At 38.9% G+C, this 24776-nt stretch overlaps 1 protein-coding gene across 4 annotated transcripts; it reads right to left on the reverse strand.

Moving 5' to 3' along the window:
- Nucleotides 1-215: 215 nt before the first annotated feature.
- On the reverse strand, nt 216-17491 carry LOC109415405 (double-strand-break repair protein rad21 homolog). Of its 4 annotated transcripts, none has more exons than XM_062846337.1 (7): nt 17138-17491; nt 15835-16127; nt 15477-15764; nt 10541-10759; nt 1538-3325; nt 1307-1471; nt 216-1234 (listed from the first exon to the last, which is right to left on the reverse strand). In XM_062846337.1, the coding sequence occupies exons 2-7, from the start codon at nt 16090-16092 to the stop codon at nt 1109-1111; spliced, it is 2844 nt and encodes a 947-aa protein (XP_062702321.1). In that variant the 5' UTR covers nt 16093-16127; nt 17138-17491; the 3' UTR covers nt 216-1108. The 4 variants fall into 4 exon arrangements, with proteins under 4 accessions (XP_062702321.1, XP_029713552.2, XP_062702320.1 ...); XM_029857692.2 differs by having other exon boundaries at nt 15835-16184; XM_062846336.1 differs by having other exon boundaries at nt 15835-16198.
- Nucleotides 17492-24776: the final 7285 nt, after the last annotated feature.

The raw sequence follows: 24776 nt of genomic DNA on the forward strand, positions 1-24776 counted from the left end.
CAACTAGCTGTAAAAGACCAGTGGGCGGGACAATGGTGCCTACCCAACAGTTGTAGGTGGGGTGTTTGGCTTAGCTACATGACTTGGTCCGGCAAGCCCATAAACATCAATTGGTAGACGTATTGCCTAGTGAAAAGACAACGCAGATGGGCGAAAGCCAGGGGATGCGTTGATAATAGCAGAATAGCAGAATAGCAGAGAAACAAAACAAACAATATTTTTGAAAGATTGACTTTATTTCAACTTGATATTTTTTACAGTTTTAGTATCATTTTTGTCATAGATTCATAAATTATACTTCCAATGATCTCTAAGTGCTGATTCCGAATTTTATATTACCATCTCCGAAAATTTAATAATAACGACATACCAGATCAGGTCCTTCGTAAAGACACTATCGCAAGCGGTGGTGCCTCATATTTCAGTGATAAATAAAATAAACAAGGTAAACAGTACGAATTACTGTTTGTTTTGATACTTTTTTCATGACTTATATGAGGAAAATTTGGTGCTTTCAACGATGAACGCGCTTCCCAGATCCCACGTTGGTCAGTGAAAACAGACAAACATGACAACTGATTTCGCGACACTCTTGTTTTACCACGGCGGTTAGTTTGTAGTACATCAATCAAACCTATCAAACTATTATTTACATATTTTTAAACATACCTCACCCTCTCTACTCATATTCATATCTCGTGCAGCGAATCAAGCAAACATAAATTATGCAGCTACTTTTTTCGACACAATAACATATAAAAACAATCGACACATCCCCTGATATCGGCAGATTGCTGGATTCCAATCTAAATCTAAGAAATAAACCAATCTGTCAATGTTCCTACCGGAAATGAGTTGTGCCCAGTTGTCTTATGACAAATATTTACATATTGAGTGATAAGAAATTTTCATTTGTAATTCACAATGTTCATCTCAAATATAACTGCTAAATAGTTTCGACTAAAAAAAATTAAAAATGCACAAGCATCTTCAGTTTACGCTTAACCGACTAATGAAGAGGATTTGTTTTAAACTTATCGACTTACTCTCCTCAGTTTCTGCTTCGACCTAACAAATTAATAAAAATAAAAAATAACGATCTCTCTCCTTACAGTATCGGATTCTCGAACAGAGGCCCCCGCGTGATTGTGATGTCGTCGTACGGTTTCGGCTGAGTGATCTCGAGGGCTTTGAACTTTTTCAACACCAACAGGGAGTAGAACTTTTGGGCGGCCTGAAATGAGGGGATTCAGTTAGTTTTTTTCGTAAAATAATTTTCCAGCGTAGATTTTACAACGCAGCTTACCTGTTTTTTATCATTTCGATGTGTCATTTCCGACAATACCATGCTGTCGGTCTTCAGAAGGCGCGATCGCACCGAAATGAACAGCTGAGCGGCACGTTTGTTGAGCACTCTCTCCTCGAACTGTTCGATGGTTTCGTCTACCTGTTGTTCTTCACTGACTTGTTGCTGGGAAGAGATAGAATGTTGGGAGTTAGGAATTGGAAATTCAAGCGAACAATTGAGGTAACTTACCCCGCCAACTGAATGTGGGAACTCGTATTCTTGATTCCACTCGTTCGGTACTTCTTCGTGGAGAGGTTCACGAGCCGGAGAAGCTGTGTGTCCATCATAGCCTAAGTTGGAGAAGTTCTCCATACCCGGTTCATTCAGTATAGAGGAAACCTGGTCAGCCGGTAGGTTGGGAATCTGATCGATATTCTCAAGACTGGCATGATGGGGTGTCATGCCTCCATGATCCAAACCGTGCGGGGTCATAGCACCTGGTAGTTCAGGCATAACCTGGCCAGAACTGCCGTGCTGCAAACCGGCTGGAGTCATACCGCCATGATTCAGATCTCCAGGAGTAAGACCACCATGTACAAGTCCGGCAGGTGTCAATCCGCCATGAGCTAGTCCAGCAGGGGTGAGGCCACCGTGAGCTAGTCCAACAGGTGTGAGTCCACCGTGTGCCAAACCAGCAGGCGTGAGGCCACCGTGTACCAAATTTCCAGGCGTCATCGGTATGCTCGGCATTCCGGGCGTTGGAGGCATCATCTGTGGGGTTTGCATACCCAAATTGAGGGACGTCTGCGGGCTACCGATGTTACTAAGACCAGGAGTGGCAGGAGGTGGCATGTCAGGGTGGAAGCTCTGACACATTTCCTGATCCCGGAGATCCATGGACACTGGTGTTGGAGGTGGCATTTCGACGGCATCTCGCACTTGATCCACCGATGTCTGATCCAAATGTGCGGGAGTTGCGGGTGTGGCGGGAGTCATCGGTGTCTCTGGAGGCAATAGCTCTTGGTTTCCTCTTCGTTTCCTTCCACGGCGCTGGGTCACCGGAGATTCAGGTCGTTCAGGTTGTTGCGGCTCAACACCTAAAACTTCCAAAGGTCCCAACACATCGAATTCTTCCACACCAATCGATCGTGACGTCAGATGCCGCTGATAGTTCTTGAACATACACCGCGCGGGAATATCTCGAGCTGGCAAAGCAAATAGTTTCTCTACTCCGCCTGTCTCCTTCCAGTACATCAACCGCTTGGTCGGAGGCGCCAAGTCTAATGTGGTTACGATATCAGTCGTGTTCGCTAACTGACTCTTCATCTCTTCGCCGCTAATATTCTTCACCTCATCGACAATAAGTTTTCGCTTACGTTTACTCTTGGTAACGCCCTTTAGCGCAGATGCATCCACGGGAGCCAATGCAAAACTCTCCTCTTCGTTGTGCAACAGAGTTGTCTGCTCCACATTAGCTTCATCTGCACCACCTTCACCACCCATTGGCTCATCTTCCGCTTCAGGCCGCACATGAGGTTCTTCCTGAGGTGGTTCCGGCACAACAGCACTTGCAGGTACTTCGTCTGGCATCTCTTGACTTACAGTTGCCGCCTTCGGCATACCATCCTGACTAGTTCCCGGTTGCTGCAAATCCTCCAACAGCTGTTGCGTCATGATAGGCGAAGGTGGCCGTGAGTTGTCTGAACTGGGCGCCGGCGACGGAGCGCCTCCAACGTCAAAATGATCATCATCATCGTCATCTGTTTCCTCCTCGGCGGCGCCATTCTGTACCTGCGCTGGAGCAGCCGGAAGCTCCGGTTCCGGAGCCAACGGAGCGTCAGCAAAGATGTCCCCCTCAAACAATCCAGCAGCTGGTTCCGCTCCGAAGCCGCCTTCGTCGCCGAAGCCGTCGTTGTCCACATCGTGAGGATGGTGCGGATCGAAGGAATCCAACACCGAACGAGACGTACCAGGGAGGGGTTCTTTTTCTTGCTCGAGATCCGGTGGCGGCGCTACGGGATCCGTGAATAGATCATCCTGGGTGAGGTGGGTAAGTTAAAAGTAAAAAGTGGAATTATTGCATCGGGAGAAAAAGTTATTTTTATAGAAAACATAAAAGACTAGCTGTTAGTAACCATACAATAGAAATCTTAGTGCGTTGAATATAAACCCTAAGAAAACCGAGCCTCCCATCACCACTATTTTTATAACAGTTCACAGTTTTTTACAGATTCGAAGACATTTACAACTGAACGGACATTTGTGTAAGTATAGAATATTTAAAAAAATACTTACGAAATGTTTTAACTATTTTTTTACGCCTAACTTCCATGAAAATAATTAGGGCTGAACTGATATCAATAAATTTGATAGTTTCGATGATTACCGGCATTAAATAATCGATACGATAACCGATCTGTCCCCAATTAGTCTAGTGGATAAGGTTTTTTTCGTCTATCCAGAGATGGCGGTATCGAGTCCCAACAGGTCGAAACATTTTCTCGACTTCAGGGGCATAGGTAGCGAAAAGAATTTTAAATAATAACTGTAGAAGTGTTCAAAGAATACTGAGTTGCGAGACAGTCCAGGTTCCAGTGGTAACGTGGAGCCAGAAAAAAAAACCCGTTATGTGAAAGTCAAATATCGACAAGAGTCGATTCGGTATCTTTTATTAAATTATTTTATTTATTTATTATTCTGTAAAAGCTTCTCCATAATCTACGTAGACTTGTAGTTGGGGAGCTAGAACTTATAGATAAGTCTACGCTACATACAATTTTCAAAAATTGTGTACGTATACATAAGTTCACGAGGGGAGAGGGGGGTTTGAGACGGCAAAAAATAGTCTACGTGGTTTATGGATAGCGCCAAGTATTTACAGATATTCCACTAACAGACACGCCCAGGTTTATCATCACCGATCATTCTGGCTATTCCGACAGATACTAGTCAACTTTGTAGAAAACTTGTGATCACAAGAACTCCTTACGAAATTCCTCTGAGGATTTACCTCGAAATTCTATTTAGAGAAGTGTAGAATTAGCTCTAAGTTAAAATACACATAAATATATAAAAAAAAAGAAATTCTATTTAGGATTCTTTTTTGAGTTCTTTCAGACGTTCCTCCTTGGATTTTATCGCAGTTCCTTCTTTAAAATTTTCGCGGTTTCTCCCTAATTTCTTTCCTCGGAGTTGTTTGGATTCATTAAAGATTTTGTTTTACTGGAGGTCTGCCGAAGTTTTTATTTAATTTCTCAAGGAATTTCTTACAAGATTTCATCCAGAAACTTTCTCGGAGTTTCTTCCAAGACTATTTGTTTTTTTTTTTTCTGGAGATCCTTCCATAATTTATCCAAAGATTTTTCAAAAATGTCTGTTATTGGTTTACTAGGATGACTTTTTAAAAGTATCTCCCGGATTTTAGCTAGATTTTTGCAGTTCTGCTGAACTTCCAAGGATTTCGTTCGTACTGCCCCTCTCGGGATATTTAGAGGTTTTTAGTTTAGAGTTCCTCCTAGAACTTCTTTCGAAGTTCCTCTAGAAAGTTCTCCAATGGGTCTTCCCGAAATATTTCTCAATATTACATCTGGTTTCTTTCTAACATTTCGGTATTCCGAGAAAATCTTCTGGAAGAACATCCTGCTAGTACTGCGGGAGCAACTGTTAAAGAAATCCCGGGTTAATTCCCGGTAGAGATTCCGAAACTCTGGAAGTAATCCAGGGAAAATCTCTAAAAACAAACTCTTCGGAGGATCAATGCAAGATATTTTGGATACAACAAGTGAAAAAGTCTGCAAAAGTCCTCAGAAAGAAACTGGGAAGAACTCCATGAAAAGGATCAGCAGTAGCTCCAGCGAGAAATCACAATAGGAGCTCCAGAAAATGAATTGGACAAAAATGGGAGAAAAGTCCAGAGTAAATCCTGAAAAGTTGAAAAGAGAGACATCCCAGTAGGAACTCTGGAGAGAATCTTCTAGAAGAAGTCCCAGGAAAAAATCAGAGAGAAACTTCAAGAGAAATCACACAAGAACCTAAAAGAAACTCCAGTAGGAATTCTGAGAGTAATTATTGGAAAAACTTCCCGGAAATTTCTTGAAGAAATTTCAGAAGGTACTGCAGAAAATTCATAAAAAAAGCTCCTGAAAAAATCGTCGATGGAACTCTGATAGAATTTCCAGGAATAACTCCTGTAGAAACTCTTGGAAAAATCCCGGGAAGATCCTCTAGAGATCTTCCCGGGATTTCCGTATTGTTACTACATCTGAGAAATATCCTCAGAGAACGGTGACGAAAATTTTTCATTGATTAGAATCAAGTCACTTGCACCGTCTAAATCAGGCATAATAAGCCTCGGTTATTTGCTTTCTGCTGTATAACAGTTTAATTGCCGGGCCCGTGGCGCAATTGGTCACACGTTTGCCTCATAAGCAGATGGCCATGGGTTCGATCCCAGCCCCGGTATTTCCGTCAGTCGCTCTTTCCCCCTGAGAGCAGCTGACACTGACCCTTTTCTGAGCCCATGGCTCAAATGGACCTGGATACTTGGACATCGGCGAACGGCAACTCATAATGGAACCCCAATCGGACTAGAAAAAGGAACAATCAACAGCCGCACATAAACATCCTCGTGCTCATCATTCACCATGATAGTGTAGAAAGTGAAAGCAGCGCAACGGCAATCAGTTCGATATATGTAGAAGAATTATGAAATGTAAGTACAGCTTCCAATTGGAATCGCTCATGCAGTGCCCTAGTGGACCAATTAGGTTAAGAGATTGAAGAATAAAAAAAATGTTTAATTGAAGATGTATCGCCATACATTACCAAGTTCAACTCTACTTTTCTAAAATCAACCACTTGTTTTTTGGACTGCTTTCACGGCTAATACAACTCTTGGAGGTATGGAAACTTAGGTTTAGAATAAGAGTCGTCCCCACAAATAAAATTGCTGCTATTATACAGTACACTTTATAATGATGCTAAATTACAGCAAGAAACTGTAATAAATACAACTTTGGCACAGACAAACAGACGTATATCTCAGAAAATTCAACTTTTCGCAAAAAAAATGCTCTTAAAATCCCTTTCATAATTTTCCGATTTCTTGATTTAGCGTGTTGTTACTATATTTAATCGAAAAAAATCGAAAATAAGCTGATATTCGATGCATCACTAATCTGAGCAAACACCCCCTCTCCCCTCGTAGAATTTTGTTCACACAAAAAATTAAAATTTGCATGGAGCGTAGACTTTGGCTAGACCCCCCGGAAAAGACCATTCGCCCGAAAACCATAATAATCTTGAAAACACTTTCCCTAATCAATGACGCCTAACATCAACGCGTATGACTGAACGCCACTATCAACTAAAAGTAACTGTAACCATTTTCGTCGGAGGTTTTTGCTTTCTTTGAACACAGTCTGATTTAAGACTTATATACTGTTACAAACATTTTCAGCAATTTAGCTGTGGAAGCATTTATTGGAATAGGCTTTTCTTTCTAGTTTCACTTTTAAGGTAACTAAATTTAATTTGATGTCATTTTTTTACCAGGAATTTGCCCTTCTTTCAATCAAGAACTGTTCTTTTAAGGGGAACCTTGATGTTTTATATTTTTACAACTTCTGGATTACAAACATGGTTTCAAGACAACAGCTTGTTCAAATAAGAATGCTGAATTCTCTCGTATTTGGTGTTTTTTTCTGCATCCGTTAGCTCACACGTTTTATCTTTTATCAATTATGGCTCATTTCAACGAAACGTACATATTCCGAGTAGATCAGTCGTGAACGCTATTAACTTGTGTTGATTTCTCAGTGCTGAAATTTTGTCTTTATCCTTTCGATCAACAATGCTATAACAATTAATGATAATATTTTCACAAGCAATTAGGCCTTCTTTAAAACATAGGCCGTTCTTTCAAACTGAGCTAATATAATTATTATTGGCGCTAGTCCAGCTTTTCTTGCGATTGGTCGACTAAGTACACCATGCGTCTGTCCTTAAACTTTCATCAGGGCAAACCAAAGAAAAAATGTTCTAAGAAATTGCATGGAATCGGAGGATGACTTTCGGGCGAATGGTCTTTTCGGACGATTGGAATTTGGGCGTTTGTCATTCTGGCGAATGGTTTTCGTGCGGAAGTGACAGAATCCAAAATTCATAAATTCTTCGAGAAAATTACAGAAGAAATTTGTGGATTAATCCAAACAGATCTTGAGAGAATTTGAATAATTTTGCGAACATTATGTGTAAAAATCGGCTAAAAATTCATCCTGGACTTCTAACAAAGATGTTCTATAAATTTTACGGGAAATTCTTTTAGAAATTAAATTGAGGATCCCATCATAATTGATTTCCGCCTATTTTTTTTTTTGTCTACAATTTCTTTAAAATTTCCGCTATACACTTTAGCATGTCCATTGCTCCATGAAGAACCGCCAAAAGTTTTGTTAAAAATTATTTTGAAAGGTCGCAAAAATTTTCCAAGCCGTTGCATTTGATATTTTTATGCTTAAGTTCTACAAAAAGCATATGGTAGTTGTCCAAAAGTTCAATAATTGCACCAGGGATAGGAAAACATGCATCTCTATTTTTTGGTATGTTGTGTATAAATGTCTCAGTTTTCAATTGATGTGAAAATTTTGAAAATCGGTGATTGCCAACATGGTTAAGGACAAACGTCTTGAAATCCCGCATCAGCAGTGCATCAGAACTTTAGGCGCACAAATCTCAAGAAGCAAGCTTCAAATGACAGTGCATTTTGTTATTCTGCTCTTGCTCACTTGTAATTAGCTTAAAATAAGAAGCTCAGGTGCGCTGGTTTTGTTTACGAAGAGATTTGTGTCCTCGAAATCGTGAGTAGGTGTCACAGTCGGCCATTCTGGCGGCCATTTTGGGATTCTAACAAGTCTGTCCGTAAAGAAAAGTTATGGTACAAAAAATCCAAGATGGCGGCCAAAATCAATATGGCCGACTCAACTTTTTATAACTGTAAATAGTAGCTCTATATTTCCTCTTTTCAACAAAGTTTCGGTTTGAGGGATTTTTAGACGAAACTTTCGAGTTATAACAGTTCAAATGATCCAACATTTGACCAAAGTCAAGGGTATAGTTTGGTGGATTGAATAGATTCATCTTGCACAGTAAACAGAGATTAGATTCCACCACCGACAAACCGACGTGACACTCTGTTTCCAAGATTGGCAAGAAATTTAAACATCAAACCGTTTAAAAATCGTAACTCATTCTGTCATTTTCGTCTTTTGACAAAAGAAACCTTGAAGAAGACGTCATAAAACAGCACGAAAATTTCCAGCTGATCAATGTAAACATCACATGCACTCTTATTTCTATCTAACCAATAGAAGATACAATCAACCATGCAATGGAGCTATTAAAAGAAATCCTTCGATATGAAGCAAAATAGTCTATGAACCCCAAATAAAAACTCCCAAACATAAAAAGTTTCAGCGGATGAAATTTCTTTTTAACGTTCATAACGAAATGTCTTCTTAATGCGAAAAACATTGAATGCCGGTTATTACTTCAAAATGTGTAAAATAATTTCACAAGGTAAAGCTCCTGTGCGCACGCACACATAAAGAGGAAGCTGTGTAAATCATCGCGCAGATGGAGCTAGTGATTAAAAGGAGAACTTATTTGCCAAGAAAAATTGGAAAAGTTGTATGAGCTGGCACGTCGGTTTGTCGGTGATTCCACTATCTGACATGGTTTGCTTCTTTTCACATCCAAATCAGTTCAGTTCTACGCCATCAGGCAACGGTAATGGTCAAGTGGCTCCGTAGCTTGGAGGAATAGAAGTATTTGTGTAGCGAATTGGAAGTCGTGGGTTCGATTCCCACCGGAGCACGTAGATTTATTTTCGCAATTTAAAATCTCAATTTGTTCATCAAACACGTGTTTCTCTTGTATACATGAATGTCAAATTATTTCAAACATATTAGGCTTTATCATAAGAATTTGTATGTACAATTCTCGGCCATTCTGGCCATTCTGGAAATGCATAATCAAAGATCGAATGCAGAATTTCGTTCTCCTCGAATGTGAGAGAATAGCGAGAAAACTAATAGCTTCTAACAGATGAATCAGAATACATGTTGTTAATCATATTCTCCTGAAAGAAAATGAAAAATAGCTATCCAACGATAGCCTGGTTTCAGAGAGAATTAACTTTATATATTTAAGCCTGTTATGTTGGTAGCGTATAATAGATTCAGGCAATGATTCGTTGTTCATCCGGTGCAGAAAATAGTTGAAACTTAATAATGCCGTGACATTTTTCCCATGATATTTCCCATATCTGTACCGCTACATTCAGCAGGGTGATAGTCAATGATAAAATTGTAACTAGTAATAGCTCTCAATCTATCGCCGCTGGCAACTAACTAAACCTGCTACTGTACTGAATTTCAAAGTACAATTTCTTCAAAGAGAAGGTACTTGCGCCACTCAATTGCAATAAATACGTTTTTTTTTTGTTTTCGATCAAACTGTGCCAGAATTGGCTCACTGGTGCACTTCTTCCCAAAGCAACTATCTACCTTCCCCGTTAGCTACAACATCCAAGGCCATAGGAAATGCTTAGTGTTGCCAATAAGGCCGAAACAAATATCCTTTCATTTTTTTTTGTGTCAGTGTAATTTGTATTGTCAAGTGAGGAACAATTTGAAATAAATCAGTTTTGTGAATAAAACAATCGGATTTGCTACGGATTTTTTGAAAGATTGAATCTTTACATCCAACTATATATTAATGAATAAATTATTCAAAGGTAAAGCTTGTGTAATCTCGTTCAAACATCCGAAATAGATAAGTAACAGAAGTAAAAGTCGATATTTGTTCCAGCCTTGATGTTACGTTCTAAAATTACCCCAACACGACAATCGCAAACCATTTAGAAAAACAATTCAGGAAAAGCACGCAATGCCGCAGAGTAGAAGATAAGCAAAAACAGAGGATAGGAAAGATCAGATCGGTTGAGCAGGATTTCCTCCCGACAAAGATAGTACGAGTTTGGAACCGGACCCGGTGCAATTCCATCGTTCTTCTACGCTGTTCGCAAGCGCGATGTATTTCGAGGGACGTTCTAACTAGGACAAGCTCTTTCATATGATTGACTTTCAAAGGTTCAAAAATTCGATTTTTCCCGATTTTTATTTTATTGATCGCGAAACAGATTTCGTCAGGGAAAATCTCTCTCAGAGGAAGCGAAAAAAAAACTCTACTTACAAGATACTCGTTCCACCGGGTATCCTGCGGTGGCTGCTCGCTCAGCTCTTCGTACAAGCTTTTGGCGCGAGCCCGAAGGCCCTTTTTATCGATGGGCGGTTTATCTTTGCCATCGGTGGTTCCGCTGCCGGGTGCGTCTTCCTCCGCGCTACCATTTGCCGCCACCGCTGTCGTATCCGCCTGGACTTCCAAGGACCCCACATACTCCGCCTCCAGGCCCTGCCGGAATGGTGGCGAGCAGCCCCACCCAGTCAGTGATTGGCGGGTATGTTCAATTTTATTTTTTTTTTTTTGATTTTGTTTGGAGAGGTTTTTGTGTGTCGGTTGGTGGTGGTTGGTGATGATGGTTGGTGATTTTGGCGCAAGTGAAAAGAAGAGTAATATAAACAACAGACAGAGAGAGAGAAGAAACAGGGGGAATCGATTATGAGAGAGCTCTTCCATCAAAAATCGGAATAAAATCGAATGTCCAAGCATATTTTCTTAGTTATCGTCAAACAAAACTCATATACTCTACGAGGGAAAATAAATTGGGAACAACTTGAGAAATAGTTTGTTCTGATCCCGTAACACACCCATGAATGCCATAACTCCGAAAGCCATCGTCGCGAACACCATTAACTCCAAAATCAATAGAGATTCTGGTCCTTCGAATGACACATTATCTCAAACAATACAGTACCCCAAATGTCAGTAAAACAACTTCAAAGACTGAGTTTGATTTCTGAAACAGCCCAGGATCTTTCGTAACAAAAATGTTCGTGGCTTGCTTCAGAATAGAACAATTTATTAGCTGTTATATTAAAAGCAACAAAATACAGCTCCCAGTGGATAACTACGAAAACGCTCACAGCGCGTTGAAGCAGAATCTGTTCCAGAGGAGCTTTAACAGAAGTATCGTTAAGCATGGAACCGGCTGAGAAGCTTACTATGAATTAAAGTAAAATATTTATTAATGAAAAGTCTCCTCTAGAAATCCGCTAAGAATTTGTGTTGAAACTAATCATAATTATTGGAAAGAATTCAAATCTCGGGAACATACAATCTAGGAAACTCATCTTCATTAGGAATACAAGAAAAACTTTGCTGAATAACTAGCAAAGAATCACAAGACCAAAAGAAGCACTTATAAGAAATCTACTAAAGTCCTCCAGAAGAGTTGGATTCTCTAATAAAATAGATATTTGATTATGTAACATGTGCACGTCATATCCCTTTGGCAATCCGTAGTAGCTGAATGCTGACACCATACAAACGGCATAGAATATGAAAGAGAGTATTCTAAGGGGTAAATGGGTAAAAGACATTCAGAGAAAAGAAGTTTACAATACGATGACAACCGTCTGAAAGTCTACTAAACTTCGTGTCATTTTGTGTGAATGATTGCTGATCAGTTTTCCGTTTCAACTAATTTTTGAGAATTTTCATATGCTCTACAAAGTTTTGATGGCCAAAACTCGTATGGAAGTTGAATATCAATGTATAATTTCTTAACCCAATCAGCCTAGATGTATCGTGTCACTTATGCCTAGATAGCTTATTATGTCACTTATGGTTTAGACGGTGCAAGTGACTTGATTCGAGTCAGTTGAAAATGCCCAATTGAATGCGAATTAAACGTGTAAACACCTTCATTTATCTTACTTGAACAAACTGACTTGACTGGAACGAAAGTTGGACATGTTGAACTTTTTCGTTCAAGTCAAACAAAAGCATTTCACTTGTCCCGTATACACCCGCGATTCATGTGAGCTAAATTCAAGTCATCTGTCAAACGAGATGAATTCAATTCAGTTTGCTTACGCACCGCACGAGTTGAATAATGTAAACACTTGCTTCAACTGAGATGCATTCAAGAGCATTCAAGTGGCCGTTCGAGCCGTTTGCTGAGTCTAAACACATCATTTATTCCGAATGAATATATTTGAGAAGTTTGCAAGTGAAATGCTCGTTCCAGTTGAACAATGTAAACCAGGCATTACGGTTATCTCATTTAGCTAAAAATAACACTACGGACTAACGAGAGTATATTACAGGTGGGGAAGAAGAAGAAACGGCTATGTAATAGTAAGAAAAAAATGTTAACACAAATAGTTCCGTCACTATTTGACACGCGTTCTTATTATAGATACTATAGATTCCATAGACTCGCGGAGACGAAGACAACTGTAGCCAAACGAACTGTCAGTTCGTGTAGCCAAACGAGCATGACGTCACGATTTCAATAGTGATAATGGATTACGTGACGTCAGATTTGCTCGGTACACTCTAAATTCACGGTAAAAGAAACTAAAATCGTTTTGCTCAACCATGTTTCCGCGAGTCGATGGAATCTATAGAGTCTATAGCTCTTATGGTAGCTCGCTTTGATTGTAGTAGTGACATGTTTTGCAATAGACACGGATCTCACGCACATGAAGTATCTTTTTCCCCACCTCTATCAGAATCTCATTGACTACGGACTGTTCCGGTGGTAAGAGTCCACCTAAACATGTGACCCCTAATTCATGGTGTAATCCAGCTTTACGCTTACCGTGCCAAGGAATGGATGGTTAGAGGGTGCAATATAAACCTAACTACAAACAGAGTCTGTGGAGAATCTGGGCGTTCTCTACAGTATTCTAGGCCTTTCTGCTCGAATCGGTGAAATTGTGCAGTGAACCTTGGGATTCTCCGAGATAATCAATTATTCTTCTTTGGTCTCAAATTTGAGGCTAAATAAGATTACATTGGCGTTTTTCAATTAATAACAATTTGGTTTATTGTTGATACTTCTTTGATTTTTTGTTGTGATTGCGAAGAGTGCACACCTGTTTATTTTGGGTAGTGGCCGTATAGCTCAAATAAATTTTTAGCGTAAAAACCGAACGATTACAGTCTTTATTTTTGCAGAGTTTTGCAGAACATTGTAGCCTAACTGGCTCTATTTCAATAAGTTCATTTTCGAAGGGCACTTCTGCATAGGTGAGGGCCCAGTTTCGCTTCTTTCATTATACATGGAATGGCGAATTGACGTATGATGCCTCGAACATGCTATACATTAAAACATATAGTTTGCATATAGTTTTTAGCATCTGCAATGTTGCTGTGATAATTACATCGTTTTATGGTGAAGATATGACGAAGCCACAGCTCAAAATTTCAAGAGCGCAAATCCGAAGACCCGGATGTTGGATTGCGCTGAAAACTTTTATCGATTGGATACCTTCTGGTGGTGACCTTAAGTAGCTCAAATATAAGTTTGAAATGCTTCAATAGTCCATTCAACGAGCCGATTTTATGAATGAATTTTGACAGGAGGTAGCGTCCAATAACCCGTGAAAATCAATATCAGCATCAACATTGTTGTCACTTCGTAAAATGGCTCATTCGATGGAATACTTAGTTCATGGATAACTTAACATAGAATTGCACCTAGCCTAACTCTGCTTGAGCAGAATTTGTCATGAGTTGACTGATTGGCATGTGTCAGATGAGGAATCTCCATTTGACCTTCTTTGAACATTTAAGGTTGAAGAATTCATCATTGATATCATCGTCATCATTGAAATTTCGAAAGCAGTTTTCTCGTTCAAAACACAAAATTTCGTTATGAAAATGTATTCACTATATTCGAGAAGGAGAATAGAATACAATGAATACATTTTCAATACAAACATTAAGGACTTGAAAGAGAAAACTGCTTTCGAAACTTCAATAATGACGATGAAATCAATGACGAATCCTTCAACCTTAAATGTACCTTTGAGTATTCAGGCATCCCTGCTCAACAAACTGGTCTCTGGTCAAACTCTTATCTGGTCAAGTTCAAATTATCTTCGGACAATCCTGTCTTAGTGTACATATAATTAAGACACTCTAGCTTTAGCTCCTATCATTGTAGAATTGAAGAATCGATTTAGTGGACTTTTTAAGAGCACTGCTGCCTTCCTTCAATCTGGAAGTATACGTGCGTTGTATGAAGAAGGAAAGAGTTCCAGATTTATAAGGTAAGCCTCGTTCTTTTCAAACAACGCATTTTCGATCATCACTTCCATGTGATGTTTGTTTGGCTAACATGCCTATTCATGTGAAATTACATGCCTCCCAATTAGGGCGCCCCTTACTGTTGCATAACCTTCCCCTTCCTAATCCCCATCCCATATACAATTCTCCCTCGGGTAAATGGATGACACAAATGTCCATCCTTTTTTTTTAATAATTTAAGTTATGGTAAAAAATCAGGCGCGTTTAAAAACAACTAGGACTGATATGCGAAGAGGGGCAGTCTGAACTGAAGTATATTATATATCAACTAAAACGGACACTAGTTACCAAAACTGGGACTGGGAAAATGGGTTCTAATACCAGAACTTCAAACAGGTGAAGTCGGTGAGTTACTACTGGTTTGAGTATCATTCGGTGAAACAATCATTAGGTGACCTCTTCGAATAGAAAGAAAACGGTATCCTGCAAAGTGGTGGTGTCAGAACTGTTGATGGTTTTCGGAGAAATGGCATTTCAGAAAGTGCTACAGAATCGAATGTGCTGCCTTGAAAAGACAATCTTGAGCCGCGTCAATACAACAACAAAATGGTACAAAATATATGCGAAAAATGTTTTTGGTCACATGATTTTGTTGTTAAGCATGGTTTGTGTGTTCTATTTTTTGGTTGAATACATTCCATTTAGGCTGTAGTCGGAGAGAGAGAGATTGGAAAGTATCTGGGACGATAGAAACAAATTTTGGTTTCGAGTGTGCTCAGTTTGTGCGCTTTTCCGAATTTATTTTCCAAATGGTTTTTCATCAAAAATGAAAAGGAAAATAAACTTAACCGAAGAAGATCTTACAGGCTAGGTGTGGACTCAACATACATATACAAAGATACAAAGACTATACAATAACACGACAGCAGTAGAACAACCTCGTCTTAGATTGAGAACACACATCACTTACCTCCATTGGTTCTTCGATTCGATCACGGACTATGTCCGGCGTATCGTCGAATCCCATGTCACCGAAGCCATCGTCGTGAATGTTCATCGGGAGGGTACCATAATCTTCACGCATGGTAATCTCATCGGCTCGCGACTGGTTGATCGAGAAGTGGGCCTCAATGTCCACGTCGTTCAACTCGGGTAGCGGTGTGTCGAAATCGTGAAACACCTCCGGAAGCGTAATTGCGTTGACCGCAGCTTCCCGATGCTCCTCCGGAAGATCGACCATTCCCGGACGAAAAGCCATCTAGAATACATAATTTACCGAATGAAAGGAATTGTCTCTCCAGAGAATCCACCACCTTTATAAAACTCACCTTAATCTTGACGAACGCTTCGTTACAATCGGCCAGCAGATACTTAGCCTTACGGGCATAGATCCGCACGACTCCGAGCAGCAGATGCCCGGAAGTACGCAGGGCCAGCTTGACCTTGGGCTGCATGATGCCATCGACGGACTGCTCGATGTTTGTTTCGAAGACGTGCGCCTTGGTAATCTTTTTATCCCAATGGGCTGCCAACCAAATTCGGGCCAACGGGCCCTTTTTGGCCAGCACAATGTGAGCGTAGAACATGTTTTCGACTGTTTTACGCTTATTCTCTTTTTAAGCTGTTGATGTGTTTAAGTATTGTTTTTCTTATGTTAACAAGTACAGAATAAAACCAGCTGTAAAAGTGAAACTATTAGACCGTTCGCAATGTTGTTTTATTTTGTATGGCGAGTTTTAAAATTTTTAAAACTCACCATACAAAATAAAACAGCATTGCGAACGGCCTTAGAACTGTTGGAAAATATACATGGTTGTAATTATAGGCGTCAAATCGAGGGAACCTTTCTACATAGTATATGTTGCACTTAACTGGCATGCACTAGATTTGCTGGTACCGTAATCTGGAAGGAAGTTGATCACTTTTTCTAGATTCTCTTCAATCAAATCAGGAACACTGCATATGATTCCAAACAAATATTTTTAAAACATGTACTGAGTGGTCATGTATCAAGTTCCGTGAACTAATGTTTTACAAGAAACTGCTGCATTTTGCAAAAACAAATTAAATGGACACTTTAAAACTTACAATCCGGGTGAAGTTGATCAACCGATGACATAATATTCTAGGATTGGGAAATAAATTATTGAACAAACTAAATTTGCTGATGCTGAATAAGTTCTTGAAATTCTTACAAGTTGAGTATTTTGTATGTTAAAAATAAAATAAATTTTGATAAGTTACAGAATGACCGACATTAAATGCCTAAGAATAGAAATAGTAAATTTTATTAGAATCTCATTCAGGTTGTTTTGCCCTTGACGAAAATGTGCCGCCGACCCTTTTGTTTACAGCGATTGCGGTTTCGTTGGTTTCACACCAGAGCAAACTGTCAGTTTGTATTCTCTCTCCAGCTCTCTCCATCTGACGGCGCTCACTCAAGAGTGAGTGCACGGCACGCACTCACTGAAAACCGTTTTCGTGAGAAGTCACTCGCCTTTCCGAATGACGGTCGGTCGACCAACGCACGGAGGGGTGGTGGATGGGTGGTAGAGAAACAGCGGGTGCGGGCAGCAAAAGGAAACCTTTCAATGACGCCAACAAGACAAACTTATTTTCGCGAAAATTTACCTATTTTCAAAACTGTTTCACTCAAAATCACGACGTTGTCACTCTGCTTGCACTTTTCTTCAAACTTTTCACTCTTTTTCCCAGATTGTTCGCAATAAAAACCACTATTTTCGCCAAATCAGGATGCTTGGCGCCCGCACCATTGAAAACATTCCGTATTCCATTGTGGTCGCATTTTTCTGGGAAAATCCAGATTCCACACCGACAGCATGCATCAGCGTACACTTTCCCGATAGTTTTTCTAGGAATTTTATATTTTCAAAACATTTTTTCGCGAAAATCACAAGCACTCTCGCAGCGACATCCGAACCGAAAACACTTCTGATCAAACTTTTTCTTCGTCACCGTCGCCTGTCTCTCACGCATCATTTCGCGAGAAGCAAGATGGCGGATTGGGGATGCTTTCCGTGCAGGGCGAAACGGGCGAAAAATGAGTACCTAAATCTGGAGCTCGATTTGAATAGGTCGTATGTACATTTGTCGATATAAAATTCGATCAGTTTATTTTAGTTATTGTGGCAAAATGGAAGATATTTTGGAGACTTTTAATGATGGAACGGAAAGCCTGTTTTGTGATGATTCTGCTGTATGTATCAACTTTGTTCAATTTCAACGGTTTTTGCTATAATAAGCGAATACAACTGATCGAATTTTCAATCGACAAAAGCACATAAGACCTTTTCAAATCGAGCTCCAGAAATGTAAGTACAGCGTTCCTCCGAATAGTGCGGCAACTGTGCAACAGCAAATATAATATCCAAATATAATCATCCAACGGGCTATCGTGCTCCAATCGTCTCATCTGTTTGCAACCGGAAAGTGTACTTTGTGCGAGTCGTTGTCCAGGGTTGAAGGCAGAAAGGGGTTCCAAAGTTGATGATGTTTTGACTGCTACACTACGACTTAAAAATATTATATTTGATCTCAATACAATGGGGCACGTTCGGTGTAGTACTAGATTTGTAGTAATGAGCTGAATTTTAGTATGGTGAGAAGATCAGTTCTCTGTTTCTGCAATGAAATGGTACAAAAAGCGTGGGTATTATGATTCTGTTGTATTTGCGTATTTACGGTCAATAGTGGAACATTTCTCATAAGATGGTAAGTGCAACCGAGTATGTTTACAGTCATGATAGAACCACAGACAAACAGACGTAACACTTCGAACAATTTACGATTCAAATCATAGTCACTGAAACATATTCGCCCAATGCTAAAAGGACTAAGTTTGGCCGACCATCAACTAGGTGGCGGTAGTGAGCAAACGTCAAACTCGAACAAAAACGATGCGAGCGCCACGGGTGGGCAGTTGACCACCTATTCAATTTTGAAAAAGACCGTTAAATCAATGTACGATGGGAACTATCAGAGTGTTACGTCTGTTTGTCTGTGATAGAACTAACTTTTATTCATACATCATTCGAGCTCAATGCTACTTGAGCGCTTAATAGGGGTTTGGCAGTTTTGCCGAGTGGACGTTGCCACTACAGCCTTCCCCCTTAAGTAAAAGCATTAAAGCTAATTTGAACATAATTTAAAAACAAATATACTACATATTTTGTCTATACATACATATCAAACATTTCGATCGAACTTTTCAAATATCGAGATTTGAATAATTTCAAATGTATTCACAATGCTATTTTTCTTTTTAAATTTCAACTCTTCATCTTCGGCTCACTATCCCAGGCAGCACAGGTTTCTGTCGTAGCTTCTACACAGTAAGGAGTTCGTCATTACAGCCCAAGCTTCAGGCAACATCATCCCCTCACGAACAGAAATCGGCAACGAGTTTTCCAGGTTTATCCTCTCTGTCCAATTTCGGATGTATTTCGTGTTGGTATGCCTTCCTAATACTTGATGTGCACTCCTTCAGATACCTCGAATGGCCGAATGTAATTCTGGAGCTCGATTTGAATAGGTCGTATGTACATTTGTCGATATAAAATTCGATCAGTTTATTTTAGTTATTGTGGCAAAATGGAAGATATTTTGGAGACTTTTAATGATGGAACGGAAAGCCTGTTTTGTGATGATTCTGCTGTATGTATCAACTTTGTTCAATTTCAACGGTTTTTGCTATAATAAGCGAATACAACTGATCGAATTTTCAATCGACAAAAGCACATAAGACCTTTTCAAATCGAGCTCCAGAATTAAACGCTGCGTTTGTTCCATGTAAGGGAGCATCCATTAAGTACGTCACGCTAAAATTAGGAATTTTCGACCCCCCCTCCCCCCTTCGTACGGGTTTTTCCTATACTTAAAACATTGCTTGTCACACTTTCACAAACCCCCCCCTCCCCCCTAAGACCGTGACGTACTTAATGGATGGCCCCTAAACCGTAAGCGATGTCGTCGCAAAAAAAATACACTTAGTTATGCACTTCATTACATCTAATCATCCAATCAAAACAAAAATCAGATGCCAAATTAAAACCCGCATGTGTGCGTAAATCAAGTTATACCGATTTTACCGCTACATGGCCACAGTTGACCACTAAATGAAGTAATGGTTGTTTTCCATTTTTCGGGCTGTTGTTGAAATAAAAATGGTCATCAAAAGAATCTGCATTAAAAAGGATGACCAAATGTGCAGGACAACAGAAAGTCATGTATTCCAATGACTATAAAACTTACACTTCTCTTTAATAAAACCAAAATGGTGAGTACAAAAATGGGCACAAAAAGGTGATACACCAAAAAAAAGAGAAGGAAAAAAATAACGTCAAATTTTGCTGGGATTTTTAATGCACCATTGTACCGAAAACAGTTAACACAAAACGTTAGAAAAATCATGCCAAAAGAAGAAAATTTCAACGGTCATGAAAAATATAAACGTTAAAAAACTTGTTTTACCGATGCGCTATCCCCGCAATTCAATATTATATACACAAAAATCACTGCACAAAAGTACACACAATAGCACCGGCGGACATGAAAATTTAATGATGAAGTACACGATACAAAAAAAAACACTAGCACGCTTGTCGCCAAATAAAACATACAATGCAAAATTCACGCCAAAAGGTATTAATCATTTCCAGCGGTCGTGAATCGCACGGCATGTTAAGAGAAAACATTTTTCCTCGTCGACACTGTTGTATTTGCGTATTTACGTTAAATAGTGGAACATTTCTCATAAGATGGTAAGTGCAACCGAATATGTTTACAGTCATGATAGAACTAACTTTTATTCATACATCATTCGAGCTCAATGCTACACTGAACGAAACCCCCCGCCCAAGATCGACTGAGAGGCGATACGATCACGCCCCTTAACGACATTCCTGGAGCTCGATTTGAAAAGGTCTTATGTGCTTTTGTCGATTGAAAATTCGATCAGTTGTATTCGCTTATTATAGCAAAAACCGTTGAAATTGAACAAAGTTGATACATACAGCAGAATCATCACAAAACAGGCTTTCCGTTCCATCATTAAAAGTCTCCAAAATATCTTCCATTTTGCCACAATAACTAAAATAAACTGATCGAATTTTATATCGACAAATGTACATACGACCTATTCAAATCGAGCTCCAGATTCGGTCGGAAACCGTATGGTCCACCGACCGAATGATGTCATCCTAAAACCGGATGACTGCGATATGAAAATAGAATGTCGACCATATGGTCGAGCAACTTTGTTCTTTAGCGATTGATAACTGCTATCTTTTTCAAAAAAAAATATGTGCTTAGTGGCCTGGGTACCTTTGCGGGCACCCTTTTCAAAAATTATTACATGTCCAGGATAAGACATGCGAAACATAATCGTTAATGTCCTGGGTGTCACGATCAAGGAACTGGTTACGCTATCGATGAATAAATTCGGTGCATCTGTGTGGCCTTCGCTCTGCAACTAATATTCATTCACATAGCCACGGTGCTCCATTTACCGTTATTATAAAATAAAATATACCATCAAAACCTGAAACGCTATTCTCTTTATTTATCTATCCTACACCTCTGGACACATTTTTAAAATCATCGTTGGGCGAATTTTTGAGTTACGCCCTTTTAAAGGGCCTAACCTCTAAAAAATCGAGTTTTCTTTAGAATAACACCACATTTCATAACAGTATCATGAATTAAAGGCATCAATAACAGAAATTATCATGAACAACATTGAAATTTGCTAGTATGCATCCATATGAATATCCCTGGAGTGCATTTTGTATCAAAATTTGTCATTACGTCAATATACGGTAGAAGTTCTTAGGGCCTATAGAAAGCAAACATTACATTGGTGTAACAAATTCAATTAAAAGTATATTGTATTGTGATTCTATATGTCAATAGATGTTCTTATTACTCTCCTTCAAGGCGATTGTATTCACATGCATATCAGCACCAATATTTCAAAAGGACGTAACTGATCTTTAAAACAATATCTTTTCCCATAGCTGTAGATCGTATCTCATCTTTTCCAGGACACCAACAACCACTATCGGAAAGAATTGCATTTCCTCCATCCAGTAGTGTTTGTATATTGCAACGGAGAGATAAAAGTTTAGTTTCGGCAAGCAGTTCCGCCATTTTGAAGTGTTAGCACCGATATATGAGGAGCGTACGCTCTCTATACAGCAAATCTGCCTTAAAAACAATAGTCAAAATTTGTCAAAAATATTTGAGGAACCACAAATGAGACAAAAAGAAATATGTCTGTGTTCCACATATCTTAAGTTATAAGAATATAAATTCAAAATATCGAAAGGCCAAAAGTCGGAACAGGCAACAAATAGTCAAACATAATATTCTAGTTGAAAATTCTTTCTTTTTAAAAAATATGTAGGAAAGACCTTTTGTCCCTACTAATTTAACGTTTCTATTCTATTGTCTTTCATTTTTTATTTCATTCCTGGAGCAACATTTGAAAAGGGCCCAACAGGTTGTGTGCCTTTTTTCGAAATCGCTTCGATGGCCCAACAGCAGCTCGCCCACGCAAATGAACACCGTTATCCGAAAGATCGATGTTTGCGCTATCTGAAAACTGTCTTAGTTTGTGTGAATAAGTTCATGGGGGCTCAGGAGCGACGTGTGAAGTCATTGTTTACCAATGCTTGTATGGCCTTTTCAAATGTTGCTCTAGATTTGTACGATTTATCTTTTCAACTTCAGAATTTCAGAAGGGCGTAACTGGTTGATAATATGGCTCATTCTTCTATGAATGTAGATTGCATGTCACCCCTCTAATGTAAGCCATCGAAAGAGGAGCCTTCTTTTTGTCTAGAAGTGCCACGCCACAGCTTTGAAAAAAAGGTGTTGTTTTGGAAAGCAGTTACACGCTCTTGAAATGCTGAGGCTGAGAAGACAAAACGTAGAAATGCAAAAAAATCGAAGACAATATTGCGCGTTTCGCCGTAGATTATCGCACAAAAATGTTCAAAATCATTAATAGATCGTCGCCAGTACATCATATCGTGTTCGTGTCTTCTACAATAAATGCGGAAAATATCTAATGACTGACCGCGCAGAAGACACCGAAACGATTAAATGTAAATGTAACCGCGTATATCTATTTACATTTTTGCATAAATTTGCGAGATAACTTTTCTGGTAATGTAATAGTAGGTCGAAAAAAAAATTAATTAGTAGGGACAAAAGGTCTTACCCTAATATTTCAAAAAAAGAAAGAATTTTCATGCAGCATTTTATGTGTGATTATTTGAAGCCTGATTCGACTTTTTGTCTTTTGGCCTTTCAATGTTTTGGTTTTCTATACTTTTAACTTAAGTCGTTTGGCACACAGACATATTTCTTTTTGTTTAATTTGTGGTTGCCCATATTTGACTATTGTTTTTAAAGCAGATTTTCTGTATAGAGAGCGTACGCTCCTCATATATCGGTGCTAACACTTCAAAATGGCGGAACTGCTTGCCGAAACCAAACTTTTATCTCTCCGTTGCAATATACAAACACTACTGGACGGAGGAAATGCAATTCTTTCCGATAGTGGTTGTTGGTGTCCTGGGAAAGATGAGATACGATCTACAGCTATGGGAAAAGATATTGTAAAGATCAGTTACGTCCTTTTGAAATATTGGTGCTGATATGCATGTGAATACAATCGCCTTGACGGAGAGTAATAAGAACATCTATTGACATATGGAATCACAATACAATATACTTTTAATTGAATTTGTTACACCAATGTAATGTTTGCTTTCTATAGGCCCTAAGAACTCCTACCGTATATTGACGTAATGACAAATTTTGATACAAAATGCACTCCAGGGATATTCATATGGATGCATACTAGCAAATTTCAATGTTGTTCATGATAATTTCTGTTATTGATGCCTTTTATTCATGATACTGTTATGAAATGTGGTGTTATTCTAAAGAAAACTCGATTTTTTAGAGGTTAGGCCCTTTAAAAGGGCGTAACTCAAAAATTCGCCCAACGATGATTTTAAAAATTTGTCCAGAGGTGTAGGATAGATAAATAAAGAGAATGGCGTTTCAGGTTTTGATGGTATATTTTATTTTATAATAACGGTAAATGGAGCACCGTGATAGCGTTCGTCGACTCATACGCGAATAAGATGATCGTCATCCGCTTTTTGGGATGATTGCCGTATGACTGATTCGTCATTCGAAAACACGATTTTGGTAATTTGGACTGGATGGTCGGACAAATCAGTCGATTTCGGGATGGGGTTTTCGTTCAGTGTACTTGAGCGCTTAATAGGGGTTTGGCAGTTTTGCCGAGTGGACGTTGCCACTACAGATTCCTTGCCTAATTTGATGCTGTTTGAGCAAAACTTTGGATAACTATGTTGTTTATGTTTCAAGAAATGGAGAAAACAACAACACTGTTGCCCAAAGTTTTGCTCAAACAGCATCAAATTAGGCAAGGAATCATAATACCCACGCTTTTTGCACCATTTCACTGCAGAAACGGAGAATGACCTTCTCACCATACTAAAATTCAGCTCATTACTACAAATCTAGTACTTCACCGATCTGTCCTATTCACAAAAAAAAAATGAAAAATTTGATTTATGTGAAAGATTGAAAAATAAATTGCAAATGTATACAAATAGTAGATGCCATATTCAGAGATACGAGAAAATCAACACTCACAGAAGTGAACAAATATTTCGATCTCTATCAAAGGTAAATATTCCAATTTATGTTTGATTATTTCAATTCAATATGTTTTATTATGATACGCAATAAAATTACTTAAAAATGTTATTTTCTTATTTTGTTTCAACATTTTTGTTGTTGGCGAAATTAGGAACCCACAACTTGTATGGGTCCCTAATTTCGTGCACTCTTTTTCATAACTTTGTTTTAGAGATTCATGTGTACACAAATCACTACAAAGCCATCGCATGATTCGTTTATTAATAATAGTTCTAATAACTATTTTAATTGGTTTAAAGTTAGCTAGGGACTGCTCATAAACTACGTAGAAAAAAAATGAACATTTATAAATGTGAGAATACTAAGTAAGCTCGGGATGATTATATTTACCCAAACATTGAGAGTAGTAAAGACCGGTCCAGAAAGTATGGACGCAGTAAGAAAATACTGGCATTTCAAAACTATTGATGACTAATTCTTTTTGAAAGCTACATCCTGTTGGTCAACCTATTTTCTCAACATTTGTATAGCGGTTTTTGCGATTCCA

This window comes from Aedes albopictus, chromosome 1, assembly GCF_035046485.1.
Source record: "Aedes albopictus strain Foshan chromosome 1, AalbF5, whole genome shotgun sequence".
Classification (NCBI taxonomy): Eukaryota; Metazoa; Arthropoda; class Insecta; order Diptera; family Culicidae; genus Aedes; species Aedes albopictus.

Excerpts from the sequence above, each read along its gene's own strand:
- LOC109415405 (XM_062846337.1), bottom strand. The coding sequence starts at position 16,092 with ATGTTCTACGCTCACATTGTGCTGGCCAAAAAGGGCCCGTTGGCCCGA. Across the intron at positions 15,765-15,834 it reads AAGCGTTCGTCAAGATTAAG|ATGGCTTTTCGTCCGGGAAT; the intron begins GTGAGTTTTATA and ends TATGTATTCTAG. Across the intron at positions 1,472-1,537 it reads TCCCACATTCAGTTGGCGGG|CAACAAGTCAGTGAAGAACA; the intron begins GTAAGTTACCTC and ends ATCTCTTCCCAG.